The sequence below is a fragment of the Temnothorax curvispinosus genome, unplaced genomic scaffold (genome assembly GCF_003070985.1).
Source record: "Temnothorax curvispinosus isolate PA1 unplaced genomic scaffold, ASM307098v1 QBEX01008615.1, whole genome shotgun sequence".
Taxonomy (NCBI): Eukaryota; Metazoa; Arthropoda; class Insecta; order Hymenoptera; family Formicidae; genus Temnothorax; species Temnothorax curvispinosus.
In genome coordinates, this window is record NW_020218395.1 from 106,819 (window position 1) to 126,818 (window position 20,000).

Below are 20,000 nucleotides of genomic sequence, written 5' to 3' on the forward strand. Positions count from 1 at the left end.
TATATATATATATATATATATATATATATATATATATATGTATATGTATTTGTACCTAACAATAAGGTACTATGAAACGTCTTTTACATATTTTGCTATTTTATAATATTGCTTTTATCGCGTTAAAATATAATTGGTATGTTTCATCCAATTATTTCGAAAAACGAAAATTCTTTTATCATTGAGCAGCATATAACGTAACATGATTTTACTGTCGTTACAGTAAAATAACGTGGAGTTTTATTATCTTTGCACACATAAATTTTCTTCGAGTGCACTGGCGTGCGTATCACACATTGTGATACTGTAAGACGCGGACTCGTTGCTAAAAAAACAAAAAGACTAAGGATTAGGATCTCCTAACTTAGTTTTAATAATCATTTTAATGAACGTCTTGAGTTGTGAATCAATTTGATTGAACACACAGGTCATACAGATTAAGGATTATCTGTACTAACCGAAAGAATAGCGATATTTCCAATCTCGCGACAAGCTCGATGTCGATGTATCAATATTGATTAAGGAAAACTACAGGTGGCTGTTCGAAAAAGATTAACAACGCGACAATGTATTTTATTTACGAATTGCGAAGCGAGAGAAAAAGAAAGAAAGACAAAGGGAATATTAACACACAATGTACGATAAACGATGCGAGAGAAACGTCTGAGCGATGTACTACGATGTTCACACGACGCGAATTACGTTGAACGAGAGTTATTCCCGCGGCAGATGATTATCGAGAGTATCTCTGTCGTTTTTAAGGCGAATAACGAAAGAACGTCACATACACAAGAGAACGAATGAGATAATAAAAATGTATAATTATTATAAAATTTAATTCAGTAAGATAATCGAGAAATATACGATAATGCGCAATGAAATTCCTGTGATGGTCCTATTTTCGTCTTTTCCTTTATCAAATTTCCATTCACTTAGTTTTATTAAACTTTATAAATTACAGGTGTTCGTTTTCTTTCATCAGTAATGGCTCAAGGATTTTGAGAAAGAAAGATTTACATGCTGGTCAAACGATTTAATTTAATTGCTTATTTACAATTGTTCATTGTAAAATTTTATTTATATCAGAATGAGATTGACATTTCAAATTAAATATACTGCTGTTATTGGTACTGGCAGTTGAAAGTTTTCTGTGTACAGAAGGGATCCTTTTCAACGAATACGTAGAATTGTCCCTTTATGGGACAACTGGCATCCAATATATTATTGTGGTTTATGGCAATACAATCCGTTGTGTTAGAACTAGGATAAGGAGGTGAGCTGAAAAAAAAAATCAAGTATAATGAATAGTACAACAATCACAAAATAACTGAAAGAATCTGTACATAAATAATGCCAAGTAACATCGTATTTATACCTTTGGAATGGTAATCGCTTTTTCCTGAAAATAAAAGAAAAAGGAATTAAAGAATTATTATAAATATGTGTAATAAATTGAGACTTTTCAGGAAAAACTCATAAAGGTTGAATTGAGCAAAGCTGAAGCATATGCAGAAGGAAGGAACTTACTTCATAGGAACACCAGGGAATGTGCAATTATCTTTCAACAAATTGGTTAAATAACTGATAGATCGGCTGTGTGAGCAACTGACGTCCACGCCTGAAACGCGAATTTGTTTCATTTACAAATTATCGTTTCTTTCCTGTCATTCTAGCAACATTCAACGTCTCTCCGTACGCAATAATCAGTTGCAATTGATTTCTCACCACATCCTGGTTGTATAAGTCCTTCACCGAACTGTAAGTTCAGGAAACCTATAGGTTTCGATATCCCGAGAGGCGACGTGTGAAGAACTATTACACACTTGGCATCCGACTCACACAACCTATCCTCACATTTGTTCCTACCGAACAATGGCTTTGCGGGATCGGCGGCAATGATCTGCTTTATCTTGCCCAGGCCCTTTTTGTCTACCTCTTTTCCGGCAAAGCCGCTTATGTGCGCGCCAAGACTGTGGCCGATGAGTATGATGTTTTCTAACGGAACACCACAGTCCTTGACCATGCACTCTATATAGCTGCAAGAGAAAATTCGGTAAATATTGAATATAACTCCCCTCTCTCCGATTGCTTTAAAATTTGCAAATTTTGTATATTTTGGGTGGTAAAAGAAATTCTGAGAAGGAAAACTGTCGCTTTATTTTAATTATAATTAATCCTTAAAATATTACGGTAAGTAAGGAAATGACAACTGAAACGATAATTTATATATATATATATATATATATATATTTCGCTTCTTACTTAGTTCAATTAGATCATATTATGTTATCTACAACTTTATTTAATTATATATTTAAAAATATATTATATAAAAAAAATAATCTTTGTTAAAGCAGAGAATAGTAGAAAACATAAATACAGAGTATTCTCTGCTTTATTTAATTATAAACAAACGGAGCATAAGCGACGATTTTCCTTCTAAGAATCTTTTTTACGACCCAAAATACATAAAATTTGAAATTTTTAAAGGAATTGGGGGGGGGGAGGCCGTCATATTCAATATTTACCGAAAATTCAATCGAATATATGAATCCGTGGACATCACATTTTCAATACGCGTAAAATCTAATTTTTCGAATACTACATTTATTTAACATTATATATTAGCTATATTATGTATGTTAATCATAAATATTGTTTTATTTAATATTTCATATCAATCTTTTTTTTAGTAATCATACCTTGCTATGAGTTGACCCATCTCATGAGTGTTCTTTACTGCCGCGGGATATCCCGCGAACTTGATAATAGGTATCCCATCAGTACAGGCTCCTTGAGACCAATCCATCGCAAATACCGTGTAGCCTTTCTGTAAAAATAGTAAATTATTTTATTAAATTTTTGACAACGTCAAGAATTCATCAATTTTATCGCAGGAAGCTACTTTTATCAATTCTTGTCTACTCTTCACTACGTTTTACGATACTTTTCTATTGAAATAAGAATTTTGTCTTTTTTAGGAACGTTATATTTTTTATTCCAAGTACTCATGCAAATATATAGTATATCTACCTGTTCCAATTGTGAGGACAGCTCTCGGAAACTAGTCGTGTTTCCAGAACTGAGAAAGCCATGGGTTACAAAGGCGACCTGTTGCGATGAGTCGATATTATCGCAGATCTCCTTTGTGCTAATATTTTTGCCTTCGAATTTACTGAAAGAATGATAGATATAATCGGCGCCAACGAACGAGTTGACAATGGACATTCGCGCCTTTTTTACCTGTTGTACAGAAACACCGATACCGATTTAACGCCGAGGATACAGGAATCTGGGTTTAAAACTTTGCCTATACCCTCCACGATCATTCCCGGTTTAGACTCGGCACGTAAATACGCGCATTGTACAAGAAAAATTGCAAGTATCGTAAAAACCGCCCTCATCGTGCACAAAATCGGATATTATAGCGAATCGACGAAGGGAAGCTGATAGACGCAGGATGAGGGATCTCGCAATTATTGGCAAACTTTTATACGTATACACGTACGTTTTACACCTTTATACGCAAATAAGTACTGACATTTGCAACATTGCTGGCGGCTGTGCAAACTGTTCAGCGAGCGCGGAAAATTTGCGGAAGTATATTTTACGGTATCAATATTGTTGCGGCGAACGATCAACAATGTAAACTGCCACTGCGTATATCTTCCTTTTGCAGCTCACTTTTATTTCCGACATTTATGCGACATTATGCGGCAATAAAAGTGACAAAGTGTCGCACGAAACATTTATTTCGACTTGATCTGCCCTTGATGTTATTATTTAACGACATATTAACGGCGCGATATACGTCACGCGCATCTTCGCACCGCACGTCGATCGAATTAAATTGAAGTTTTATCGAACAGGACAATTTTTATTGGCAAACGCTTCGACGATCGTATACTTGAACGAAATACACGAATGCCCTGATAAATGCCGAAATCGAGACGACAAAACCTTGCAAAATTTCACACAAAGCGCATCGCGAGACGGTGTCTTCATATTTTGCATTTCGCATTCACGTAAGTTCGCGAGGATGATAGGGGAAATTTACACATTTTAAATTCACGGAATCACATCGCTGAAATTTTAGCAAGTGCATAAGAGGGGTTTGCTTATATATGATATATATTGGCTGCATTCGGAGAGCGTGCTATTAGCGCTATTGTATCATTCTATCTTTATCGCTCATTAAATGTAAAACAAGGATAGAATAAGCAAATAGCGCTAATAGCGCGCTCCCCGAATGCAGCTATTGCGAGGGATCCCCAGATAACAAAACGCCTGTCATATTTACGAAATAATGTGCGTAAACTCGTGCATGAGACTTTACGCAAATAACATATGCGTAAAGTTGCGTCTGCTAATGCTCAACAACAATATCTTATTATCTTAAAAAAAGGAGCTTGTCGAACATAAGAAATGAATTAAAGATTCACGGAGAATTTTGGATGTCAATAATATATATATATAGACAATGCCAGAGCCAATTCAATTTTATCAATTACAGATCCTAATATACTTACAATTAAACAATAAAAACATAAAAATTACTCCTTAAAGTTATTTACGGACTATTTAAATAATTCTTATAATATTACTTATTAAATTATTATAATATTATAATAATAAAAATAACTGAAAAATTATTCAATTAATCGTAGTGGTGGCTGGAATAAAATTAGGATTGGTTCACGCGCGCGAAAATTTAAATTATGCATGCCCTGAAGTTTGTTCGGGCATAACAATACAACATCTATTATTTAAAATTGAGCGCTGTCATCTGTCTTATTAATCATCAATTTATGATTGATTTCACACTTCATAAATATTTAAATATCCTAATAATTTTAATAATAAATACAACACACGGAAAGATTATTCAACTAATTAATTAAAAGTCAGGATTAATTCACGCGCGCAAGAATTTAAATCTCGCACTATATACGCCGTGAAAATGCTCCGACATAACAATATAACAATTATAATAATTACTAGATACTTAAAGTATATTTATCTCTAAGACATATTTTAAAATTAAACGCGGCCGCTTATCATTCAATTTATTAATTACCTCTACTAGAATATGGACCTACCTTCGATTGATTTCGGACACCACAGATTGAAGGACAGCTATCGAGATGTATCGAATCGAATCGAATTGCGCGGGGCGATACGATCGAGGGACCAAATTTGGTTATGTCGGCGTCGTCGGCGAACTGCGAAGTCCTTGTTGAGATTGCATCTCCGCACGAATTTTCGGTGTTGTCATTGAACGGTTTGACGGTGCAAAATTAAATCGTTCAACCGCTGCTCGTTTCTTGACGCAGTTTAAAATATCGGATAATCATGGTGGAAGAAATTCAAAAGAAGCTACAGAATGAGGCCGACACGCTAAGGCAGATCCAAAAAGGTTAGAAAAAATCTTCACGAGTATTCTTCTGGAAAGCAATGTAAACTTCTCTCTCTCTCTCTCTTTCATTATTTAGCTTATTATTTTTAATATGTCTGTTACATTTGCAGAATACAACAAGGCGCTGAGCCAAAGGCAGCAACTGGATGGTCAGCTGAACGAGAATATCATGGTGAAGAAAGAGCTGGACATACTGAAGGAGGATAACGACGTGTTTAAGCTGATAGGACCCGTGCTCGTGAAGCAAGAGTTGTGCGAGGCCAAGCAGAACGTCGACAAACGTATGGATTACATCAAGGCCGAGCTGTAGGTTTTGCCGATTGGAAATCATACCCATTGAGTCTGCTTTTGGATTTACGTGTGACGAAACGAATTTCAGGAAACGCGTGGATGACCTGATGTCTACCCTGGACAAGAAGCTGGACTCTCAGAGGGACGTGATAGATAAATTACAGCAAGCGTTTCAACAGGCTCAAATTAAAACGTCGATAAACCAACCGAAATCGTAATATTGTACAGACCGCGACTTTGTGAAACTATCAGTTGTTTAATTAATAATTCTAATTAATAACGATAAGCACTTAAGTGACATTGTTACGTATAGTTTCATCATTTGGTACATGAATATGTCGTTTGTTTCATTTATACCATAGACGATTATTAATAAGAATCTTGGCTATGTGTCACGACGATCGTCCAAGTGCAATTTATGTAAATTAAAAGCTGTATAAACTTTCCAGAATATTCCCCCTTTCGGAATTGGTCCTTACATCAATTAAAAAGCCGACTGATTACTTTCTAACGATTAAGTTTACAAGTCTTTTAAACCAGAGATTAATTGCGTTATCTTTTACGATGGAGCTTTTAAAACTGTGATTAATTGTGACCAGCTGCGACTAGATTTAAAACAATCTTGAATATAAAATTAAATTACGAATATCGCCCTAATTCTAAGAAATAGGAAAACATAAAAAGTAAGTTAAACAGAGATTAAGTTAATCTGCATTGTGGAAATGGACATTAGAACTAGAAAAAGATAAATTACATTAAAAATCTGCATTTAAAATGGACGTAAGAGTGATCATTGTTTTGAATTTATGTATGTAGATGTATGTATGCACATACATACATACGCGTGAACATTGAAATGGCCCGCCGCACGTGAATGGCGTCTAGGGTCAACAACTGTTCGTTTTAGCTGTACTTGCACGGTTCATCTTTTGTTCTTTTTCTTTTCACGTTGGAGAGAAAAAGAGAAAAGATGAACTGTGCGAAAAGTTCAGCTAAAACAAACAGGCCTACTGTCAACAGTCAACATGGCGACGACGTAGTGCCGCCCGTCTTGAAACTAATTCCAGCATCGTCGGATAGCTATTAATTTTCACACGATATTCGTTTTGCTTTGAGTAAGAATTTTAACTGGCGAGCGAGAACGAAAATGCTGTTGACGTTGAAGCCGGATCATAAGAAGCACGTATTGTTTCTAGCCGAACAATCATCGCCAGGTACATACGAGCGAGTCGTCTATGTCGACGAATGAATTTTATGTTTTGCAGAGAAACGTCAAGTATAAAACGCATTTTCTCCTCGTAGTTTTGCAGGATTTCTGCAAACTGGCTCTGGATTATTTGCAGAAGGGCCCGAACGTCAAGGTGTACAACGCTGCCGCTCGTAAGTAGCTAATTTTGCAGAAACTAACATAATGACAGTTACGACGATTGTTTACGGTACAAGCTGCTTCGTGCTCGTTTCAGAGAAGTTGAATGTCGAGTTGGACGTTATTAAAAAGTCAGTAGAGGGTCTGGTCAATCTCCTGTTGGAGAGCTGCAAGCACAAGGTAACCTATTGACCGGTCTGTGTAACAAGAGCGTTGTTTGATGTACTCGAGTTTTGCAGCTGAGCGCGGAGGATTTCCGGGATTCCGTGGTCGCTTTAGGCTTCACCGAGGACAAGGAGGCAATACTGAGTAAATTGTATAACGTTAAGAAGAACGAAGTCTCGGACGCACTCGAAGAGATTGGATTTAAACTACCCAGATACCACGACATGGAATGGAGATTCGAAGTACAGGTAGCAGAGTCCCCGTATCTCTCGTTTTGCCCCTCCGTTTCAATTTATAATTGAATTATATCATTTCTGCGTCACAGACTGCGTCAAGATCCCTGTTGAAACAAGTTGCGCCACTCGTCACTCTAGATTTGTCACTGAAGAATCCTGATAATCCAGAGGAAATTGAACACGTTCTGCTGCAAACCGATCCGACTAATTTGCTTCATATGACTCAACAACTGGAGGAGGCTCTGCAAGAGAGTCGTAGCCAACATATTCGCAGAATTTCAAGAGCAGTAAAATGAGGCTTTTTGTAATTTGCATAATCATACTTGGGGCAATTTATTAATGTAATGTGTAATATATAAATATATAAAAATAGATATAAAAGTATAATGTCTAGAAATAAATAAAAAGATTTTTATTTGTAGAAACTACATAAGTTTAGCTTTGTTATCTAAATCACATTTAAATTCTGCACCTGTAAAGTTTCACTCTAGTCAGATCATCTCAAATAATAAGCGACAGTAATCACACATTACATACGTATATATTCTACCAACTAAGATAGTTGGATACATATTTGCATATGTAATTGGATGATTTTATTGGATCTGTGTCAAGTATATAAGAGAAAACTTCTCTTCTCACACTTGTGCTGTGAATACGACACAGTTACCATTATAGTTACTATTCTTTATCAAAGACTTGATGTTTTACAAACTGGACCTTGAATTCGTTGCCTCGAGAGCAGGAACGGTTGTACCTTGAACATTCCAGTGTCAAGAAGTATGTATGTACATCTGTGACTTTTATGCATCGTACTTTTAAGTGGTTGCTAACTTCCCTACCAATTCCCTATCAATAGTTTGCAGAAAATGGAATCCCTTGTTGCAATAAGTGCCGAAAATCTGACCTCGACCATTTTATCTGGAACCTCCACTACGGCGTTTACTGATATACTAACAACGACGAACGGACCCCGGGCTATGCGGCAACTCATGGGTTTCAACAATATAACTTTAGTGGATAAAGTGCCTCCGGATATGATGCACTTAATCGATTCACATTGGTCACTTTTGATTTCTTTACATCGATTAATATATTCCTATATCATTTGCTTTTGCAAAGTCAATCTCACTGAGCACTGAAATTACAGGTATCAGTATCCACCCATGGATCCCATGTGGCACAAAATTCTAGGCCTTGTAATGATTGTATTAGGATTTATGGGATGGACCGGTAATGGTGTTGTAGTATATATATTCTTGATGACACCCTCCCTAAGAACGCCGAGCAATCTTCTAGTGGTAAATTTGGCTTTTTCGGACTTTATCATGATGATCATCATGTCGCCTCCTATGGTAATCAACTGCTACTACGAGACCTGGGTATTAGGTAAATGCAAATTTCGTCCTCTTTCATCATATTAATATTGTTTTTATAAAGTGTATAAAGTACGTGTAGTAAATAACGTGTAAATTAATTTTACATTAAGGACCATTAATGTGCGACATATATGCCATGGTTGGCTCTTTATGTGGATGCGCTTCAATATGGACTATGACTGCTATTGCTTTCGACCGATACAATGTTATAGTGAAGGTATGGTGAAGGTGTAATATGCTTCTATGTTAATACATCAAGTGGAAACAGTAACCAACGTGAATAAATCTCTTCAGGGTATGGCGGGAAAACCACTCACCATCAAGAAAGCGCTACTCGAAATTTTAATAATCTGGCTCTTTGCTTCAGTATGGACGATTTTACCTATGGTAGGATGGAACAGGTATAACATCGAAATAACTAACAAATTATATTTATAAAAGAAAGATTTGTTATACTTTGTAACGCATAATATTGTAATATGTTTTATAATGTGACGATTAGATATGTGCCAGAAGGCAATATGACCTCTTGTGGTACAGATTTTCTCGCCAAGGATTGGAGTTCTAAATCATACATCTTAGTGTATTCGATGTTTGTATATTATACGCCACTTCTTACTATAATTTATAGCTATTACTTTATCGTTTCGGTAAGTACATTTGTACGTTACAGCATTAAAAAAAATTTGGTGTTTGTAAATGCGTTTTATAAACTAACAGACAGTAGCTGCTCATGAAAAAGCAATGAGGGAACAAGCGAAGAAAATGAATGTTCAATCTTTGCGATCTGGAGATAACCAAAACATAAGTGCAGAAGCAAAACTGGCAAAAGTATGGGGAAAGAGAAATATATCAAAATTATTATAAATATATTAAGTGTTGAAAAAATTATTTGAAAAAATCGAGATTGACATCTGCTTGATTGATTACAGGTAGCTCTAATGACCATTTCCTTGTGGTTCATGGCATGGACACCATATCTGGTTATTAATTATACCGGTATTTTTGGTGGTGCTCTTAGTCCTCTTTCCACCATTTGGGGATCCCTCTTTGCAAAGGCAAACGCTATATATAATCCAATTGTTTATGGAATTAGGTAAATAAAATTTTTAAATAGCTGATATATATAATCATTAACGTTCCTGTATTGCATTAATGTTCTTGTATTTTATTTTGCGTAGCCATCCAAAGTACAGAGCAGCGTTAAAGGAAAAGTTACCGTTCTTTGTGTGTGGCTCGACCGAGGATCCATCCGCGGCTGCGAAAACTGCAGAAACATTATCTACGACTACGACCACAACGTAATTCCGAGCAATGTAATAATTTTTAAATATTGTGATATAATATAATTAGAGTATAGTTCTTGAGGAAATTGACGAATCAGTAATACTGGATATATTATGTGATAAATATGTAACTTGTGTGGAAATTTGTAACTTGTAAAGCTTTAATAACTACTACGGATAACGGATTATGTAAGAAGCTACATATATAGAATTTTAGTGGACTAACTCTGCTGTACGTGGTAAATTCTCATTTGGTTTTAAGTCTTCTCTTTTGTTCCTTACTTTTACTTCAAGTGTTAAATATTGCAGGGATGAATGATAGCAGGCACTTAGTGCCGATTGTAGTAGACAGAAGAATGTTATTCAATAAATCATTTGCGAGCATGTAACTAGAAGATCTCCTATCCTATCTTAAAATGTATAAAGATTATAATGCACGATATTAAATGCATGTACATACACATATGTTTAAAATTTTTATGATTCGATTAGAAATCTTGTTATGTTTGCATGCAGAATTTATTTAATTCTATAAAATTAATTACAGATATCATCGTCTTATCTCATGACGATGTAATAGGTTTAACAATATTATATGTTTGCTAATTCCAAAATGACCATGTATTCCAAGAGATGATAAAATTTACAAACTGCACTATGAGCCATTTGAGAAATTCGACTCGTGGTGCAGCCGAACTATAAAATGTATCATAGACTAACAGCTATAATGAAACTGTTTAGCCCTCGATCTTTTGTTGTTAATTTTTCGCATATCGAGCTTAACTTCGGCTTAGGTCTCGCTTTGACCACAATTAATCGTACGGCATTTCTCTTACGGATATAAAATCGGTTAAATACATTCTCGCGGTGGTGACGTATCTCTTGCACGCGTTATTTAATGCAGCTATTTACAACTCATGCTTGACGATGATGCGATTTCTTTATGACTGATATAACAGTATCTCAACGGCGTTACGTCCATTTAGCAAATCTATTGCATTGTCAAAAAACCGATGTGTATAGCGTCATTATTTTATGCGGCAGGTTTTTCGTTTTCTGTAACAGTGGTAGTCGTAGACATTGTGTCCGCCCCAGGCGCCGGTTCGGTGGTACACGCCAGAGATGGGAACCTCTGGAAGAGAGCAGCTCGGTACTTAGGATGGCTGGAATCATACAGAGAAAAGATCAGCGTTGTTAGAAGTATGCGAAACAATCATCTAATTTATCGTATTCTATCTGTAAAAATGATGGTATGATGGATTTCCAAGAATGTAATTGTCGCGACTCACCTGATGCCGTACACAATGGGATTGTATACAGCATTGGCTTTGGCAAAGAGAGAGCCCCAGATCGTGAAGAGCGGGCTGATCTTGGTCGTCTCGAAGATGCCCGCGTAATTGATGACTAGGTACGGAGTCCACGCCATGAACCACAGGGAAATGGTCATGAGAGCTACCTATAATTAGTAACGTCGTTATAGCGCGACTGCGTAAATGAGAATAGATCGATTCGAAAGAGTCTACAAGGCAAGAATCCTTGCCTTTGCCAGTTTGCATTCGGCGCTGGTGTTTTGGTTCTCGGCTGATCGCAGGGAAGCGACGTTCATCTTCTTCGCTTGCTCGCGCATGTTCTTCTCGTGAGCGGCGACTGCCTGAATGATGAAGAAGTAGCTGTAGATGATGAGGAATAGCGGCATGAAGTAGCAAAACATGCTGTAAATCACTATGTACGACCTGGAGAACATGTCCTTGTTCAAGTAATCGGTACCACAGGCAGTCATGTTGCCCTCGGGTACGTAGCTGTAAGAAGAAAATATACATTATTAATGAAAAAATACTCTTAAAAAATATTTAATATTATTTTAGATTTTTGCATCTCACCGGTTCCATCCGAACATCGGGGCGATTGTCCAAAGTAACGAAAAGAGCCAGACGCCGAATATGCGAGTGAGGGCACCGTTAATGGACATTGGCTTAGCAGACAAACCTTTGACGATTACATTGTACCTATCGAAAGCGATCATCGTCATCGTCCATATGGAGCCACATCCGAACAGGGAGCCCGCCAAGGCGTACAATTCACAGAACAAGGGTCCTAGCACCCAAGTCTCATAATAGCAGTTGATCACCTGCCCATATCGTTAATTAAACATATAGATCCTGTCGTATATCTCATTCGCGAATGTCTCAGAACGACGTACGCAGTACGCACCATAGCTGGAGACATGGCCAACATCATGAGGAAGTCGGAGGTGGCGAGATTGACGACGAGCAGGTTGCTTGGAGTGCGGAGGCTCTTGGTGGTGGTGAATATGTATATCACCATGCCGTTACCGATGACTGATATTACGCCGAGGACACCGATTACGAAGCCGAGAAGCGCATGCCACAGAGGGTTCATCGGCGGGAATTGGTACCAGTGAGCGTCGACCAAGTGGAGCATCTCCGGCGGCACCTTGTCGACCACCGTTTGATTACCAAATCCGCCTCCTTGCGCCGCCCATGTGTAGGCTGCATGGCTCGGTCCGGATGCGAGAGACATGATGATGAACTATGAGAGATCTCTTTATATTAATTAATATAGTCTTATGTGATATTATACTATTTATATAGTCACTTGACTGTCTAGCGTTTAAAAGAATTTGAAAGCGAAACCAACGATAACAAGTTATTTGCAAACACTCACGTTAGCAAATTCTCACGTTTTCTTAATTGTAGATAATCACGTCGAAGAAATAGATCCGGACAAATCAGACAAGCACGTAAATCGCGCTGCTCACCTGCGTTCGTACTACTTGGATAAAATTGTCGCGGTGAACAAACTAATCCAAGTAATCGTCGGCGTGATTTCTTGTAACGGTCTTTCCGTGAAGACGCTTGCAGGTAGAGTTCCCTGTTCGGTCCACCATCGGTTGCGGCTCGGAGTTCGCCACGACAACGTGCCGCGCTTAAATATGCATCGCGGTCCTACGTGTTTACGACTATATACAACATCTTTCTAAGTCGCCAAACAGTCTTAAGATGTTCTCTATTAGATTACGCAGGATTTGGGAATACCTTGAGAGTACCTTGAGTGTTGAACACAGAAGCCTTATAAGAATATGCAACAAGAATAGAATGTTAGACCGTGAAAAATCGACCGTTGATACAGATTAACCAAAATCGACGATTCCTGGGTAGTCTTAACAAATTTTTTAATTGTTGAAGAATCAAAACCTTCTGAAGGTCACTCAGAAGGGTGACCTTGACAACATATGTCAAGGTCAAGGTCATCGGAGGTCAGGCCCTAATTGTAAACATTTACCGAATCAAATTATTTTAATATCTCATTAATTCTAATATAAGAATAATTATTATTATAAATCTTTTTTACAATTTCAAGGGTAGATTAGATAGAAATATATGTATATAAAAAGAAATTAATATATAAAGTTTTATTACATTTAATAAATTTTTTGTAATTTATAACAAATTTATATTATTTTATAATTTAATCAACTCAATGTATAATTTATATATTATAAATTTATATTTAATTAATTAATATAAAAAAATGATGTGTATTATATATATAAATTAATGTAAAATATTCATATTAATTGCCATATAAACGTTATGTAATAGTACAACTTTAAACTCGTCGATTCTGAACAAGACGCCGCGCCGCGCGGTTAAATTCAAACGCGATCGATAATAAGATCGAAATTAACAACTTCGAGACAATCACATGTAGGCGATTCAAAATGGCTCGAGAACGTAGCGGTTGGCCACGTGCATCCCACCGTATGCCGTATACAATGGATCGGCGATAGCATCGTGATGATTTGTAACAGATATTCTCGAAGAGGATCGACACGACAGGTACGCCAAAAAGAAATAAAATGCGTTTTTCTCGCGCGTGAATATTTTTAACGGCCACCATAATCGACAGCTATGGAAGAGAGCCTCGGGGACAGCTTGCTGGACGACGGGGACGACGTCGGGGAGTTGACGGCGCAGACAGCGCTCCAGGAGATCGAGAACGCCTGGATGAACGAGAGATTCGCGCCGGAGATCCTGCCACATCAGTCTGACCTGGTGGACTGTATGCTGCAGCAGATCGCGCACATGGAGGAGAACATCAAGAGGTTAGACAAGAGTGATCTGCGAGCGTTGGTCCATCGGATGGAGCTCGATCGGATCAAATACCTGATCAGCAGCTACCTACGAATACGCCTGGAGAAGATCGAACGTTACACGATCCATATCCTGTCGGAGGAGGCAGGCAGGAGCCTGGAAGAGGCCTACCTGACGCCGGGCGAGTTACGTTTCGCCAAGGAGTACCTAGCCAATCTGGAGACGCTCTTCAAGACGGTGGCGTTGCAGCATATGCCACCGAATTTTCAGCGATTCGAGGCGAACAAGTTTACCATTAAGCCCAATCTACAGGCACACGTGTTCCTGCGTGCCAATCAGAAGGTTACAGGAATAGTCCTGCCTGGCATGCTGAACGAGGAGATAGACTTCGAGGAAGGTTCGCAGCATATTATTCAGTACAGCGCCATAGCGCACTTAGTTAAGTCTGGCGTGGTGCAGTTGATTTGATATTTTTAAAGGATACTCGCGTGAAAATACAACTATTTGTAAGAGGAAAGGGTTGTGATATATCTCTTTATGGAACAGTATAATTTTTATTTATATTTCGTGTATAAAATCTCAATCATTAATTAAAAAGGTACCTTTCATAATTTCTTTCGACATCAAGTATATGTAGTATAAAAATTGGTATTATCGTTCGAGTATCAACAAGCAACATATCACTCTCTTTCTTGTTTCCTGTACTAAAAGTTTAACATTGTATAGTATTATAATAAAAGGTGTAGATCGTAACTAGGAATCGAAGATGATAAATATACTTTCCAACAGGAATATTACTTGCAAAGTATATAAATATTTATAAAAAATAAGTACGAATTACTTGTATGATAAGTACTGAAGTCTAGTAAGTTATCGCTAAAAATATTGCTATAGAAAATAAAACGAACAAAAATTAAGTAGAAAAAAGATAAGTGTTCTCTTGTCAACACAAAGACGTTACAGCATATTTTCAGACAAGATCACGTCAGTCCACGCTGCTCATAAGCCTGCAAATGAAACGAAATTACACATAAATATCCTTTTAACTTCTCTTTGCTCCATTTGTATCGCTATATGACAATGGATTACCTCTTTGGCGCATTGTTTAAGCTGTTCGGCCATCGTTTTCCCAGTTTCTTGTACCATGCTGTTGAAGTGACCTTGCTCGTTTTGCAACAAGATGTATGGATGATCGAATTCCAACACTTGACCCTGATCAATTACCAGCACTTTATCGCTATCCATTATCGTGTTCAATCTGTGCGCTATCGTCAATACCGTGCAGTCCTCGAACTTCTTTCGGATCGTGGTTTGTATGAGCGCGTCCGTCGTAGGATCTACATTGGCGGTAGCTTCGTCGAGTACGAGTATTTTATTGTCCTGTAAGATCGCACGCGCTAGACAAATCAGCTGTCGCTGTCCGACGCTGTAGTTACTGCCGCCCTGCTCGACGCGATAGTCCAAGGAGTCGACCATTTGTTTCAACGTCACCTCTTCCAAGGCACTCCACACTTCGGCATCGTTGAACTTGTGAAAGGGATCGAGATTATCTCGAAGCGTGGCGGAGAATAACATCGGTTCTTGCGGTATTATGGATATTTTGTTTCTCAAGTCGTGAAGACCGATCTTCTTCGTGTCAACGTTATCGATGTAGATAGCGCCGTCGAGTTTCGCCATGTGAAATAAAGCGGAGATCAGGGACGACTTCCCGGCTCCGGTACGACCCACGATTCCAACCTGGAGGATTACATCGAAAGAACGATTTAGAATAAATTAGGATGTAATTGTGGTTATTCCGAATAACTTGGGATTATTTATAGGTTTTTCAATTGTACAACAAGCAACGCGATGGTAATTACTTTCATCCCAGACTCGATGATGAAACTTAGAGACTTGAGAACGGGTGGCTCAGATTCGGAGTATCGAAGATAAACACGATCGAACTTGATTTCTCCCTTAGAGGGCCAATTGCTCGACGGTTTATCCGTGGGGTTACTTTCAAACGGGCCCTCTTTCTCGAGCTCGGTAAATTGTACTATTCTCTCTACGCTCGTCATCTGCGTGACCGTCTCGGTGGCTTGACGCATTCCGTACTGCACCATATTGCATAAAATGAGCACTTGCGAAATTGCTAAACCGACATTCCCAGCGAAAATGTTTCCTGGCAAAAGCAAAGTTCTGTAGACATTCTATTATTATAAACGCACTATAATAATTGTTACAAAGAATTACCATTGTCCAATGCAACAAAACTATACGTAACGACAGAAATGAATGCGACAGACACCGCGTCCAGCGTAAAACCGAACACTGTACCAGTTGCGACAATTAAGGAGTAAGTGCTTGTGTGTAAATCTTGATGTTCGTCGAATTGTTTGCGAATCATTTCCTGGGCACCGGTAGAACGTATCGTCGTCAGACCCGACAATGTGGAATTTACATGCGAGAAGACAGGGCTTTTCGCTGAAAATTTAAGTAAACGTTGATTTGGAGCACGAAAGGTAGCTACAAATTGTCTCGCGAAGGAAATATGAATTTACCAATTCCTTCTAATCGTTTTGTGGTTTGCGCTAATGGAAGGTAAACTCTTCTTATCATGCCAAATAGAAGGAATATAACGATTACAGCGAATATGATCCACCAGTTGATGATAAGTACTTGCACTAGAATTCCAGTCATCACCGCAAACGTTTGAATGGACATTGTCATAGTACTAGGCAGTGTTTCATCCACCGCGCCAACATCCTTCGAGAAACGATTTAAAATTCGACCTAGGAAAATGTAATTTTTATCTATTTGCATCTCGTTACGGATTGCACCGGCAATCACCAAGTCAAACATACTCACCGGATGGGTTGTTATCAAAGAACGACATTGGCGCTTTAAGTACGCACGAGAACATGAAGTTATGCAAATTCTTGCCGGCGTTCATACATATTTTGAAGAAAATTAGATTTCGTATTGTTGTTACCACAACACTGATAATGATGAGGCCTCCGTAAATCCATAAAGCCGTATCCGTGTCAAGATAGTACATATCCCCATCTATAATTTTCATCTAATTTTGATTTGAAATGAAGTAGTAAAATATTTACTATTTCAATTGCGACACTAGAAATATTGTAGAAAACTAGGAAATACTAACTGTTATTAAGAGTAAAATTTTGTGACGATATAGTATCATTAGATATATCTTCCCTATAATAGTCTGTGGTTGTTAAAAATTCGGTATTATTAATCTCTGACGTATTTTCTATTTGTCTAGCAGATTTCGGCATAGAAGAAGACATTGTAAAGTTGTTCGCTGTACTATACTGTTGTTCGCGCATAGTTTTGAAACGTATCTCTTCCTGAGTCGTCCTGCAAAGTTTATTACACTTAGAAATAGATTTTCGTAGATCCTCGTATCAGTAACCGACCCAGTAAAGACGTACCAGTAACCGACCCAGTAGTCGCAACCGTTACTTCCGATTTGTCCCAAAATCGTGAAAAATAGAACACTGGCAATCATGATGGTCGAACCACCGCTGCGAAGATACTTCCAATAAAGCGATTTCGGTAAACTTCCCTTGGCTAGAAGCTCCTCAGTTTCTTGAGGCTCGGCTTCCTCTGTGTCTTCATCATTAACGTTATCGTTTTTAATTTTTATATCAGATGTAAGACCTGTATCAATTTTTAACAATTCCTTCGTCTTTTCGCTAACTTCTTCGTCTTTTTTTAATATTTCCAAAAAGGTCACACGTTTTTCTTGAAGGGCCGTAAATGTGCCTTCATCTTCAATTTGACCCTTTTCGGAAAAATCCACGTAATTAGAGATTTTATATATTTATAATAATATATAAATGTATTCATAGATTATACAATCACACACACATATGATTATACTTATGTACATATCTAATGTAATAATTTACGTACATTATTAAAAATAATGATATAGTCGCACTGTTTCAAGTACTGCAATTGATGAGTTACAAGAATTCTTGTTTTGTTTTGCAAGTAATTATTCATGCACTCGTTAAATAAATGCCTGCCAACGTGAGTGTCAACTGCTGATAGGGAATCGTCGAAAAGATAAATATCGACGTCTCTATAGACAGCTCTGTAAACAGCAAATTATATTAGAATATAGAACACTTATATATTAGAATATAGAACATTTCACAAGTAGATGCAATTTACCTCGCCAAATTAATTCTTGCACGCTGTCCACCACTGAGCGCCGTACCTCTATCACCGACTAAAGTCTTATCGCCGTACGGAAGTTGTTCGAAATCTCTCGTAAGAGCGCATACGTTTACAACATTCTGATATCTATCTTTATCATAAGGCTGGCCGAATAGAATGTTACTTTGCACTGTGCCTGCAAACAGCCAAGATTCTTGACTGGCATACGATATTTTACCATCTATGTGTATTTGGCCTTGTGTCAATTTCAGTTCGCCTAAAATCGCTTGCAGGAAAGAACTCTGAAAGTTTAAAATAAAGAGATTTTAAAAGGGGAATATTAAATATTCTCTTAGTATAAAATATTACACGCAAAACATTCAATACGGTTGTAGAAAGTACCTTTCCTGCGCCTACAGGACCAACGATAGCGTAAAGTTTGCTGTCTTTAATTTGAATGTTGATATTATGTAATGTGTTTACAATTGCAGTAGTTGTCCATGAAGCGCTAACGTTTTTCATTAAAATACTTGTTTCTTTGGCAGTTAACGCAGGCTGTGTCAGTGGAACATTCTCGTTCAATAACAGAAAGTCCTATTAATAACATACAAGCTAATTATTGACTGTCTATTATATTCATGATAAATGTTTTACGCGACTTTTATCTACTAATATAAGTACCTCAGTAGACGATATCTCAATAGACGATATCTTCTCAGTACACAATATCTCATAGTCAGTTGACATAATAATTACATAACGCATGCAATCAATGTATCTTTTTAACTTTAGAGTCGGTTTTTTGTTAGCTTGGGGTAAAGTTATGATAAAGTTAATTTTACCTCGATTCTCTTTATGGAGACCGATGACTCGGCAGCAGCCGCTATAGCCATAGGAAACCATATTGCCATGGTGAGTTGAAGAATATTGAAATACCGTGCCACTGAAAATACTTTATCGGCGGATATAGAATATCCGTAGAGTACATAGGCCATAATTGTAAAATATAACGTTGTTCTTTCCGTGAACACATATGTGGCGAAGGTAAAGCCTCTTAGATACGATATTAGTGTGAGAACATCGATTTCGTATCTAGATAAAATAATGCGCTTATCATATTAAATTTCTTTGCGATAATAATGAGACTGATAAAGTTGAAATACAAACTTTCTTGCGCGATTAACTAGGCCCTCAAATGGTTTCTCCCAAGTATACATTTTAATAACTTGTATGCCCCTGATTATTTCGGACATCAAACGTACTCTCTCATCCGTTCTTACTGCGATTTTTAAACGCAACTTCGAGGTCCATTTACTTATGTATCCTGGTTAAGTACGTAAAATTAGTAACTTAATCGTTAGACATTTTACACGTTTGCGACAATTGCGACAATTGTGTGTGTTACCTTGAAGAGGAATAGTTTGAACTATTAAGAGAATTACACCGGCTAGCGAAGCGACGCCGACGCTCTGCCATATCAGAAACGCAATGATGACTACTTGTATAGGCAAGATCCAAATGTAATGTAACGTCATAAACAGCCATTCAAATTTTGACATGTCATTTGACAACAGATTAA

The 20,000-nt window shown here is 37.5% G+C and overlaps 7 protein-coding genes across 10 annotated transcripts in view; 4 read left to right on the plus strand and 3 right to left on the minus strand.

Annotated features, from left to right (window-relative positions):
- Positions 1–1,059: 1,059 nt before the first annotated feature.
- On the minus strand, positions 1,060–3,587 carry LOC112458038 (phospholipase A1-like). The gene is made up of 7 exons (XM_025021438.1): positions 3,244–3,587; positions 3,034–3,175; positions 2,703–2,830; positions 1,726–2,036; positions 1,528–1,618; positions 1,376–1,399; positions 1,060–1,278 (listed from the first exon to the last, which is right to left on the minus strand). Exons 1-7 carry the CDS (start codon positions 3,402–3,404, stop codon positions 1,122–1,124), a joined length of 1,014 nt encoding a protein of 337 aa, XP_024877206.1. The 5' UTR covers positions 3,405–3,587; the 3' UTR covers positions 1,060–1,121.
- A 1,599-nt stretch (positions 3,588–5,186) lies between these two features.
- LOC112458040 (prefoldin subunit 6) lies at positions 5,187–6,218 on the plus strand. Its single transcript, XM_025021440.1, has 3 exons — positions 5,187–5,416; positions 5,527–5,722; positions 5,796–6,218. The coding sequence occupies exons 1-3, from the start codon at positions 5,353–5,355 to the stop codon at positions 5,923–5,925; spliced, it is 390 nt and encodes a 129-aa protein (XP_024877208.1). The 5' UTR covers positions 5,187–5,352; the 3' UTR covers positions 5,926–6,218.
- Positions 6,219–6,657: 439 nt separating this feature from the next.
- LOC112458039 (COMM domain-containing protein 2) lies at positions 6,658–7,858 on the plus strand. Its single transcript, XM_025021439.1, has 5 exons — positions 6,658–6,921; positions 7,010–7,087; positions 7,171–7,253; positions 7,313–7,486; positions 7,564–7,858. The coding sequence occupies exons 1-5, from the start codon at positions 6,855–6,857 to the stop codon at positions 7,768–7,770; spliced, it is 609 nt and encodes a 202-aa protein (XP_024877207.1). The 5' UTR covers positions 6,658–6,854; the 3' UTR covers positions 7,771–7,858.
- Positions 7,859–7,952: 94 nt separating this feature from the next.
- LOC112458036 (rhodopsin-like) lies at positions 7,953–10,523 on the plus strand. 2 transcript variants are annotated; one of them, XM_025021434.1, is made up of 9 exons: positions 7,953–8,258; positions 8,334–8,537; positions 8,625–8,863; positions 8,964–9,070; positions 9,148–9,254; positions 9,356–9,503; positions 9,574–9,684; positions 9,786–9,949; positions 10,035–10,523. In XM_025021434.1, exons 2-9 carry the CDS (start codon positions 8,344–8,346, stop codon positions 10,156–10,158), a joined length of 1,194 nt encoding a protein of 397 aa, XP_024877202.1. In that variant the 5' UTR covers positions 7,953–8,258; positions 8,334–8,343; the 3' UTR covers positions 10,159–10,523. The 2 variants fall into 2 exon arrangements, with proteins under 2 accessions (XP_024877202.1, XP_024877201.1); XM_025021433.1 differs by having other exon boundaries at positions 7,953–8,254.
- Positions 10,524–10,634: 111 nt separating this feature from the next.
- Positions 10,635–13,072, minus strand: LOC112458037 (rhodopsin). 3 transcript variants are annotated; one of them, XM_025021435.1, is made up of 6 exons: positions 12,919–13,072; positions 12,351–12,689; positions 12,020–12,267; positions 11,680–11,938; positions 11,429–11,595; positions 10,635–11,302 (listed from the first exon to the last, which is right to left on the minus strand). In XM_025021435.1, the coding sequence occupies exons 2-6, from the start codon at positions 12,678–12,680 to the stop codon at positions 11,173–11,175; spliced, it is 1,134 nt and encodes a 377-aa protein (XP_024877203.1). In that variant the 5' UTR covers positions 12,681–12,689; positions 12,919–13,072; the 3' UTR covers positions 10,635–11,172. The 3 variants fall into 3 exon arrangements, with proteins under 3 accessions (XP_024877203.1, XP_024877204.1, XP_024877205.1); XM_025021436.1 differs by having other exon boundaries at positions 11,173–11,302; positions 12,351–12,702; XM_025021437.1 differs by lacking the exon at positions 12,919–13,072 and adding an exon at positions 12,825–12,912 and having other exon boundaries at positions 11,173–11,302.
- An 821-nt stretch (positions 13,073–13,893) lies between these two features.
- LOC112458029 (DNA replication complex GINS protein SLD5) lies at positions 13,894–14,759 on the plus strand. Its single transcript, XM_025021427.1, has 2 exons — positions 13,894–13,999; positions 14,070–14,759. Exon 2 carries the CDS (start codon positions 14,072–14,074, stop codon positions 14,720–14,722), a length of 651 nt encoding a protein of 216 aa, XP_024877195.1. The 5' UTR covers positions 13,894–13,999; positions 14,070–14,071; the 3' UTR covers positions 14,723–14,759.
- A 29-nt stretch (positions 14,760–14,788) lies between these two features.
- Positions 14,789–20,000, minus strand: part of LOC112458028 (multidrug resistance-associated protein 4-like) — a 7,097-nt gene continuing 1,885 nt past the window's right edge. The window contains exons 5-18 of the mRNA XM_025021426.1: positions 19,827–20,000; positions 19,589–19,745; positions 19,264–19,513; positions 18,824–19,015; positions 18,437–18,723; positions 18,173–18,356; positions 17,689–18,041; positions 17,400–17,614; positions 17,102–17,299; positions 16,795–17,025; positions 16,487–16,717; positions 16,114–16,415; positions 15,344–15,991; positions 14,789–15,261 (exon numbers count right to left, since the gene is read on the minus strand). The exon at positions 19,827–20,000 is cut by the window's right edge and continues 46 nt beyond it. Coding sequence (XP_024877194.1) covers positions 15,235–15,261; positions 15,344–15,991; positions 16,114–16,415; positions 16,487–16,717; positions 16,795–17,025; positions 17,102–17,299; positions 17,400–17,614; positions 17,689–18,041; positions 18,173–18,356; positions 18,437–18,723; positions 18,824–19,015; positions 19,264–19,513; positions 19,589–19,745; positions 19,827–20,000 — 3,449 coding nt within the window. The 3' untranslated portion in view covers positions 14,789–15,234. The remainder of the gene's footprint in view (positions 15,262–15,343; positions 15,992–16,113; positions 16,416–16,486; positions 16,718–16,794; positions 17,026–17,101; positions 17,300–17,399; positions 17,615–17,688; positions 18,042–18,172; positions 18,357–18,436; positions 18,724–18,823; positions 19,016–19,263; positions 19,514–19,588; positions 19,746–19,826) is intronic.